The sequence below is a fragment of the Durio zibethinus genome, chromosome 24, assembly GCF_047325235.1.
Source record: "Durio zibethinus cultivar Kanyao isolate XHJ-2024 chromosome 24, ASM4732523v1, whole genome shotgun sequence".
NCBI classification, from domain to species: domain Eukaryota; kingdom Viridiplantae; phylum Streptophyta; class Magnoliopsida; order Malvales; family Malvaceae; genus Durio; species Durio zibethinus.
In genome coordinates, this window is record NC_143185.1 from 14910701 (window position 1) to 14920913 (window position 10213).

At 25.6% G+C, this 10213-nt stretch overlaps 1 protein-coding gene across 1 annotated transcript; it reads left to right on the forward strand.

Moving 5' to 3' along the window:
- Positions 1-525: 525 nt before the first annotated feature.
- On the forward strand, positions 526-2794 carry LOC111316907 (ethylene-responsive transcription factor ABR1-like). Its single transcript, XM_022919140.2, has 2 exons — positions 526-1092; positions 1928-2794. The coding sequence occupies exons 1-2, from the start codon at positions 768-770 to the stop codon at positions 2629-2631; spliced, it is 1029 nt and encodes a 342-aa protein (XP_022774875.1). The 5' UTR covers positions 526-767; the 3' UTR covers positions 2632-2794.
- The last annotated feature ends 7419 nt before the right edge of the window (positions 2795-10213 follow it).

Consider the following 10213-nt stretch of genomic DNA (forward strand, 5'->3'; position numbering starts at 1 on the left):
TTGGACATTTAAACTTTTATTAGAAATGGATAATGCTTCTTTTTACAATGTAGTTTAAGGAATTTTAAACACCCAACAATCCAAAAAATAAAATAAAATACAAACTAATGATATATATATATATATATATAACAGTAGTAGACAAGAAATTTACACCAAATAATTTTCAAAATCATTTTCAGCTAATCAAGTTTAGTCACACTAATAAAAAATAAATTATGCGATTAGAAATCAATCTGGCCCAATGGGCTTTATTAGCTTTCATCCCATGTCGGCTGGAGTAATAAATTAATTAAATTTAAAATTAAAAAAAACCCCTACGCGCAAACCCGTCGAAGACGGTTTCCGAGCCCGTTCACACTAGAAGGTAAAATCATTTTGACTTTTGCACTCTTCACTCTATGGATTTCATTTTCTTTTTTGTTTTCTTTCTTAATTTGCAAACAAACAAAAATCGATATTTTCTTTCTAGATATATCCACAGCCTCGAATCAATTTTTAAAGATAGCCGCTTTCAATTAAACCGACTCTCTTAAGGCGGCGGAGTGTCCGATAAACTTTTCCTTATTCCCGATGTTTTTTGTGCTGAACTATAAAAGAAAATAAACTTGGTTAGGTTCCGCAAAAGATTTTTGTTCGTAATTAGTTTTAGATAACAATTCTATTTTTTCACGTGTGAGATAATTAAAAAGGTGGCGAGCAAGAAAGAGAGAGTCGTTGAGAATAGCAGGGGAGGTTTGTTCGACAAAGATAATCAATGGTTGTTGATGCATCAGCCTATAATGAAGAGAGAAGGGTCGTGGATGCTGTCTGAGGTTAGTAGGGAAAGGGAGATGTCAGCTATGGTTTCAGCTTTGACTCATGTCGTAGCTGGCGATGTGCCTGATCATCAGGAGCTGCCAGGAAATAATGAAAACTTGGATGGTTTTGGTTCAAGTAGTATTGCTGATAACAATATTACTTCTTCATGGGGATTTGGTGGGCAAAAGAGAGGAAGGGAAGAAGAGGAAGGTGGCGCTGTTACTAAACTTTGTACACAGTTTGGTAACTTACCACATGAAAGAGGAGGCTCATCTTCTGCTGGTGTACGAGGTTAGCAACTTAGTAGAAAATTAATACTACTATTACTTTTTTTAAAATTTAATTTAATTTCTTTTCCACTCAGACAAAGTACTTTTTTTAAATAGTACTACATATTATACTTGGCAAGTCATTTATAGACTTCCACATACACTATTATTATAACCTCAACGATATCCGTTCTATTTATAGTATATTTTTCAATAAAGCTAAGCCCTGTTTCTAGTTAGAGAAATCTATATATTTTAAGTTTACATTAATATATTACTTTCGTGCATAGATTTTATTTATATATTGTGCGAATTACTTAATACGATCTTATTAATGAGAAAAAAATAAATTTTTACAAACCCTTAAATTAAATATACAAAAAAAATGTTATTAATGAAATTGTATTATATAATTTATTAACAATATATAAAATTTATACATAGTTAATATATTAAATATAAACTCATATATTTTTCTTCTTTTTGTTTTTCTTTTAACTCTTATGTTGCTGGATAATAATAAACGACATCACTTACAAAGCATATCATATATCTTTTTTTTTTTTTTTAAATGTTGTTTCTCCCATAAATGACAGAAAATTTTTTTTTTCTTTTGCTTGAATCATTTTTTCATTTTAATGTCGTTGTTCTTAAACTCTACACACCCTCTTGTTCTCTTTTATTCAAGACCTCATTTTGTTTATATCAAAAACTTTTTAGAGAATTCTCCTTAACGTTCCTCTCTTGATAGCATTATTGTTCTTACTTCCCCTGCAATTTTTTTGGTATAAAAAAGTTGAATACATAGCTAGAATATAAATCCATTTTGTTACAATATTTCTACTATCTAAATGCAGTGGAAGAGGCAAACACCCCTGCACAATTGGTTCCGACGTACGAATACAGGAGCAATGAGAACTTCAGACAAGAGCCAAGGAGGAGATACAGGGGAGTGAGACAGAGGCCATGGGGCAAGTGGGCAGCAGAAATAAGAGACCCCTTCAAAGCTGCTAGAGTTTGGTTAGGCACATTCGACACAGCTGAGGCTGCAGCAAGAGCCTACGATGAAGCAGCCCTTCGCTTCAGAGGCAACAAAGCCAAGCTCAACTTCCCTGAAAACGTCAAACTTAGATCACCTCCCTCCAATCCAACAACAACCCACTTGCCCATTTCTGTTTCTACCAACACCCTTTTGTCCATTCCAACATCTACTGAGCCAATCGTTCAATCTCAATCTCATCACTTGGTCCAAAACCATCATGTATCCGGGGGATATCTTGACTATTCTCAGTTTTATTGGGGTTCCAGCAGTGATTTTCCAAGGCAACAGCAGCAGCAATCCATGAATCCATTCGACCAACTAGCAGGTTCTCATGCACAATCTTCTTCCTTGTCTTCTTCCTCATCTTCTTCTTTACCAACAACTTCAAATCCTCTTATTTTCCCGATTCAAGCTTCGGGTCATCACGTCAACTTGGCTAGCAGTCAAGGTGGTGGTGTTGAAGATTTTTCGGTGCATGCTTGGTCAGATTCTAGTCATTATACATCAACCTCTGGATAGTGTCTTTCTTTAATTTACTAGTGATTTTTGGCTTTTGGTCATTAATTGTATGCCAACTTGTTAAAACGATTGTGGTTATTGGTTTTAGTAGTATACTTTTTCAGGGATTCCATTTTGTACTAATTATTTTAGGAATTAGTGGTTTTTTCTTTCTTTTGATAAAGTTAAGTTATATATATATATTTATATATGCATAAACTACAATCATAGTTAAAATTTACATATATTATTGGCATAATATTTTGATGAAAATTTACATAAACTACAATCAACCTCTTGAACCTGATAAAAATAAGATCCAGAAGTTTAGACTCTCGTTCAAACTTCTTTTTCTATCGGAAGGTTCACTTGCGTCTAATGGAACAGTAGATAGCGTTAGAACTATCTAACATATAGTCTAGATTCTAGTGTATAGTGTCCAGAAGAGAAGTCAAAAACAACTTCTTACAGAATTGTTATATGGATTATTTGTATTTACTCACGAAAATATGATTTAACGATTAATGCGTATTCAACCTCAATAGCAAATCATCTTGAGTTCAAATTATCGTAATTTTGTTTGTACGTGTTAATATTGAATGTATGAATATTTTTGGGATACAAACCCATTTTATATATGATAATCTGAGCACTTACGATTTTTTTTAATAAAAAAGAAGTCACAAAATAAAAATAAAATAATAGATTATAAATATTGAATTTTAAATTTTAAATTTGATAAATATTATTTTTTAAAAATTATTACATAAAATAATTAAATTAAATTTAGAATTTAAAATTTTGCACAATTCATCTAATCATGAATTCTACAAATAAGAAAAGCTAATTAAAAAGAATTATTTTAATTAAACTTAATCTAAACACGATAATAGGAGATGTAACCCCAAAAAAAAAAAAATGATGAGAAAACGATAATATGAAAAGCAAAATCAGAATATTGTATTGTAGTTGACATATTATTAATTAAAGAAATTAAGTTGATAAAGGATTGTATATGTTGAGGGAAGGGACTACTCTTTGGTTTTCGCAGTTTTTAATGAAATTGAAAGAGACAGGCAGATAAATTGTAGGCAGGAAAGAATCTTAAAAGAGTGTTAAATGAACTGAAAAATGTTAAAAAAGCAGAAGGAATGTTATTCCTTACGTCTCAGCAAAGAAGTTTTCCTGTGTAAGATAAAAAGAAAGGACAGTGTTACTTCAGGCTTTTGTGTTTCCAGGATTCAAAGTAATCTCAATCTTAAAACTCATCTTCCACGATCCACGCTTATCTCAAACTGTCTGCTTTCAGCTTCCTTTTCCACTCCCACCCTTCTTTTTTTTTTTTTTTTTTTTGATAAATGCTTATTAGTTATATACTCCATTCCTTTATTTATCTTGGCCCCAATATAATATATAATATGGTATATATCAATAATATTATTTCATGTAAATTTAACTAAGAATCATATTTTGTGTTATATATTTATTATCTCTTATATATTTAAAAAATTAGATTCAAGTCTTCGTTATTTAATTGAAAAAAAAAAAAACTGAATCTTATATAGAGCTCCATCGTATTCTAGGCTTATCCTGCGGTTATTAAACATGAACAAAATTTATATGAAATTCTTTGAATGAAATTTGTGAATAAAAAAATTTAATAAAAAAATCTAAACTGATAGATAAAATTTAATATAAAAATAAATAATATGTAAAAGAATTATTAAAAATATTATTTATAATTCAAATTTAATCAATATTTATTCAATAATAAAAATTTTATTAATATTTTTATTAAAAATATTTATCTAAAAATATATATCAAAATTTATTAAATTTTGCATACTTAATTTATGTAAAGAAAAATTTTAATTTATCGATTTTGATTTTAAATTTTAATTTTTATTTAATTACTTTTAATAAAAAACTTTATGAATTTCACCTAAAAAATAATAAATTTTATATCTTTGAATCAATAATTTCATGCAATTAATCATGCACTTATTCACAAATAACATTTCAAGACTTAATAAAAAATTATTTAGCGTTGCTTGAAACTATAACTTGCCGTGTATCATTTTATGAGTGCCATAAGATCCAACCCATTTACTAAAAGAAGCAGCATCATTTTCACTCGTAGAAGTGAATTCCATCGAAAATGCATGCGCCGCATTATTTTTCATTTCCTTGGCTTTATTTTGAAAATCTTTAAAAAGGAAACATCTATCAACCAAAGCATAAATTTGCGTGTAACTATCAATGGGTTATATTAATGAGTATGACTATAGCTCTATTTAATTGGTTTCTTTTCAACTTTGCAAACAAAGTAACCGTGAAGCCAAATGGAATCTAGTCCCCCCATTGCTTTTGAAACACGAATCTCGTCGCTATGTCTTCCTGTTCAGTAGGTTTGAAGCTATGATAAATGCTAGATGGTCATGGAAATGAGGCATATTATATATATATATATATGCAATTACGGATTTAAAATTTTTTAAAAATATTTATTATAATATATATAATTATAGATGAATTTATTAATTTTACTGGTAGAAATAATGTTAAAAAAACTTTTGAGCTATTCAAAGAAAAAAAATTTATTTTTTAATCTTTTAAGATAATCATGGATACCCTAATATTATATCTAGATACATTTTTTTTATATAAGAGTGTTCAAAATTTGATTTTAATTAAATTAATCAATCAAATACATTTAATTTAGTTAATCGGTTAATTATTTAATTAATTTTGATTTATTATCAAAAATAATTTTAAAAAAATTTTGATTTTTGATTAATTCGATTCAAAAACCAAATAAATTGTAATTTTAATTAAAATATAATAAAATATATATAATTAAAAATATATAAAATTGTATATTTCATTTCAAGTTATTAAAAATTTTAATTTAATATTTTGGTAATTGAAATTTTTTGTTATATGATTTTATTTAATTTATTTTAAATATAAAAAATTTAAAATTTAAAATATAATTTAATTTAATATATTTTATTAGTTGATTAATTAAAAAAATTAATTGAATTGATCAAATTAATTTCGATCAGTTAATTTTTAAAATTAAAAAATTTGATTTAATTAATTAAAATAAAATAATATAAAAATAATTAATTTAATTTTAAATTAATCAAATTAACCGTATAAACAACCCTACCTTTATATATATATATATATATAATGTTAAAATCACGAATGATCTACAAGTATAATTAAATTCAATTTTTTCTCTTATCATTTAAATTATTTTCAGTTATAAGTAGCTTTTCCTCGATCAAAGTGAGAACTTAAAAAAGGCAATCCCTATCCAAAAAAAAAGTACACAGCACACCAGAGTACGTCGGCATGGTAACTAATGAATTCCTTGCTCGTAAAATCAAAATTTTACTTGATTAACCTGCGACATAAAAATTAAGAATCACTACTAAAATGAACCACCGACTGAAAATATTATTACAAAATATTATTATATTTGTAATAATTTTTTATAATCATTACTTCTTTTATTTTTTATTTTTTTATGTTTTAGATAACAATAATTTTGTTATTACAAATTTGTATAAAATTGATAATGTTAAAATAAAACGTTATAGAATTTTATTATATTTATAATTTATTATTATTATCTAGTTAATTTTTTATTATTTTTCACAACAATAAAAAAAATAATTACGATATCTATATAATATTTATAATGACAAAAGGAATCGTTTCAAAGTATTAAGAAATTGGCAACAACTTTTCTTAATTGTACCAAATTAAAAATTTTCTTAATATTTTACAAAACGTTAAAAATTGCTGTTACAAAATCCCTATCATTTTGTTTCAATTAAAAAAAATGTCGTTGCAAAATCTTTTATATTTGTAAAATTTTTTAAAATTTTTGCATAATTAAATATTTTAAACGCAACAAAAATAATTGTTAAAAATTATTTATTATTGTCAATAATTAAAAAATTGTTAATATTAAAATGATAATAATACTAAAATTTAACGAAAAGTTTAAAACAATTTCTTTTAGGACTTAATTCAAGATGAGTTGGTTTTTATATTAATTAAGTCAAATTTGGAACCACTATATTTGTTTTTAGACCTTTGAATGACCAATTATATCTTTAGATTTGATTTCAATTTTGAGATTCTTATCTGGTCGCGATATTTACTTTCACTCTAATAATTTGCTTTTCAATATCAAAATTGTTAATTGGATTTCTCTAACTTTCTATTTGATCTTGAAATTCAATCTCACGCAAATTGATTTTTATTAATTTCATTTTTATTATTTATTTTTATACTTTTTATTTATTTTATTTTATTTTAAATATTTATTTAATGGAAATTTAAAAAATATATATATAAAATAATAAAAATCAGAAAATTAAAATATTGAAAAAAATCGATTGAAGGCTTGGATCTTATTAATTAAAAAAATCAAATAATAATTAAAAAAACGGTTAATACTATGTAGATACCTTAGTTTAATTTGTAATTAACACATTACATATTAAATAATTCGAATTGACCTTTTTCGTTACTTGAGTTAATGGTCAAATATTATTAAACCGAATTTAAAATGTGATTCTCGGATACGAAGCCTAATTTTTTTATTAAATATTGTAATCCAAATTCAAGTGTTCGGTGAAATTTTATTTCAAATTAGCTTTGATCCTAATAAATTTAGGATCCATGGTTGTTTAATTTTTTTTAATCTTTTTATTTTTGTTATTTTTTATTTTCTGCTACATGCTTTCAGAAAATCATAAAAATTCCAAAAAAAAAGAAAAAAAAAAGAATTGCAAAAAAACACTAAAAAGAAAAAAGGGAAGAAAGCTGAAGGCGGATCGAGTTGAAATACCTTTTGGAAATCCTTTAAATAAAATTCCAATGACACAAACTCTCAAATATCAACCAAATTTCTTGAATTAATTTTTTTTAAAACAGAATCCTTTTTGGATTGGAATTGATCCCCTATAAATCAGAGCAAATCCATAATCACATAGAATACAAAACAATTAATAGATCAAGAGCCTCAAAAATCATACACAATAAACACAATCGGCGAGGAAATTTTTCAACAAAGATAAAATTGACAGCAAAATATTTTGTCTTTCACTTTGAAGGATTTTTAGAGATTTCATAGTTTTTTGTGCTCTGGATATTGGAAGAATAGGCTCTAGGGAGTGGCGGTGACAAACAACAATGTAGGCGGCGGCGCTGACCGGCATCTGAGATTGTTGAGGTCTTGCTGTCTTCATGATTTCTGTTAGAAAGGGAAAACAGAGACTAGTTTCTAGGGATTTTCAAAATATGATTTTAACTTGAACCGATTTAAATCGGTTAATAAGTCAGATGTACAAATTAATTTTGACCGATTATTAAAAGTGATTTTAGGATAATTTTAATTTTTGATTAGTTCAGTTTAATTTAGTATTTTCATTAATTATTAAAAATAATTTTTAAAAAAATTTCGATTTTTGATTGATTTGATTTGATTATCAAATGGAATCTAATTAATCAAATTAATTCAAATTTTAATTAAAATATAATAAAATTTAAATATATGAAATAAATTATTTTATTTTAAAAGTTATTAGAGTTTTAAACTTAATAATTTGATTTTTGAATATCTTGTTGGCTGATTTTAGTTAATTTATTTCAAATATGAAATTTTAATAATTTTAATATATTTATTATTTAATTAATCAAATTAAATTTATATATTTTAGTCGATTAATTTTTAAAATTAATATATTTTATTTGATTAAAAAATAAAATAATTTAATTTTTAATAATTTAATTTAAAATTAATCGATTGAATGAATACCCTTAAAAACATAATTTTAATAATTAATAGTCAAGATAAAAACACAATTTTGATAATTTGAGGAACACTTAAATGACGCCGTTTTACGTAAATCAAATCCGCGACTAACCTGTTTTCAACTTGAGTGGAAACCTGTTGAAAGCCCGACTCTGTATGTATATGTTTTATTTTTTTTACTTTTTAATTTTTTAGTTTTGTTTTAGGGATTTTTATTTTTATTTTTTATTTATTTACTTTTTATTCATAGATTTTTGTTTTTTTTTATTCACTCTATTTTATTATTTTACTTTGGTACTCATTCTTATATATATTTAATATTTTATTTTATCTATATTTTGAGATTGCCATCACTTTATATACAAAATAAGGATATGGAGAACAACAAAATGAACCAAAGAGACGTACCTTTACCTGCAATTGGTGATTAATTAATTTTAATCCTTTCATACTTCCATAGCAACTGATCCTCCCAACAATGTAAAAGAATTCCTTAGGACTTGAAAATTCATTGCTATATGTATCTAACTATAAATAAAATTAGCAACCTTTTAATTCAAATTATAAAATTAACAAGATTTGAATTTAAATTATATTTAACAATTTATATATTTATATCGTATTTATATCATGTCAAATACATGTAAATATAAAAAATTGATATGTTAAATTTATGTTGACATATCAAATATAAAATATATATTTTTTATTTTTATCGAATTCATATATAATTTTTATTAAAATTATAAATATGTTATTTTTTATTTTCTTTTATATAAATTTTTTGTTGAGTTTAAAATTACTATGTTTAATTGAAATTATATTTGGAGGGTCTGATTGAGTGAGTGTCATTTGTCACTCAATTGGCCCTCATAAATTTTTTTTTTTTTTCAAATACAGCCCATAAAAACATGTCTTGATTTAATTAAGCCCAAAAACACAGGAGACCCGAATTTTACACCAATCCTCCTACGAATCTCAGCCGTTCATATCAGTAAACCTGAATGAAAAACCCTAAGCCCACTTCTCTTTATAAACCCTTCTCTCTTTCTTCTCCTATCAGCCGTCCGGTTAACGTTACGTTTCTCGGTTCCGTGTATTTTTCATTTTTGTTTGTTGGATATTCTTTCTAACTAAATAATTTGGTATAATTTGATAGAATGGTTGGAAAAAAGATTGTGTCGATGATGATAAATCCAAAGGCTTGTTTCTCAAAAACATTCGCAGTGGCCGCTTGAGAGCTTTCGTCTTTCGCTGGGCTTGAGAGTTTCTGCTGTTTCACTCCTTCCTTGGCTGTCTGAGACTCTTCTTTCACACCCTATATATTTTTTTATTTCTATAAATATTTTTCTTTCATGTTCATTCCATCTATTTTAATTTGCAAAGTAATAATGCATTATCCCAATCTAGTTTATGCTTGATCACTCTACCGAATTTTCATGTTTCTCAATACGCTTTTCAGGCTCTGAGTTTTTGTTGCTTTTTTCTACTTGTTTTTTTTTTTTTTTTTTTGGCAAAATTATTATAATTAATTAAATGATTTGAATGAAACAACTATTTTGATATAATTATAAAATTATGTCTTTATTCTATAGAAAAATGCTAATGTATGTTTCACCTTTTCGGGGCTTGAGATTCGTGTTTTGTTTTCTCAGTTCCTCCATTAATTCAATCCTTTATTTATTTATTTATTTATTTTTCACTTTCTTGCTACTATAGCACTCTGTTCGCTTGATTCATGTTAATGCATTTGAATGATGTTTTGAT

Coding starts and splice junctions, on each gene's coding strand:
- LOC111316907 (XM_022919140.2), top strand. CDS start 768: ATGCATCAGCCTATAATGAAGAGAGAAGGGTCGTGGATGCTGTCTGAG. Junction 1,093..1,927: donor ATCTTCTGCTGGTGTACGAG/GTTAGCAACTTA, acceptor ATCTAAATGCAG/TGGAAGAGGCAAACACCCCT.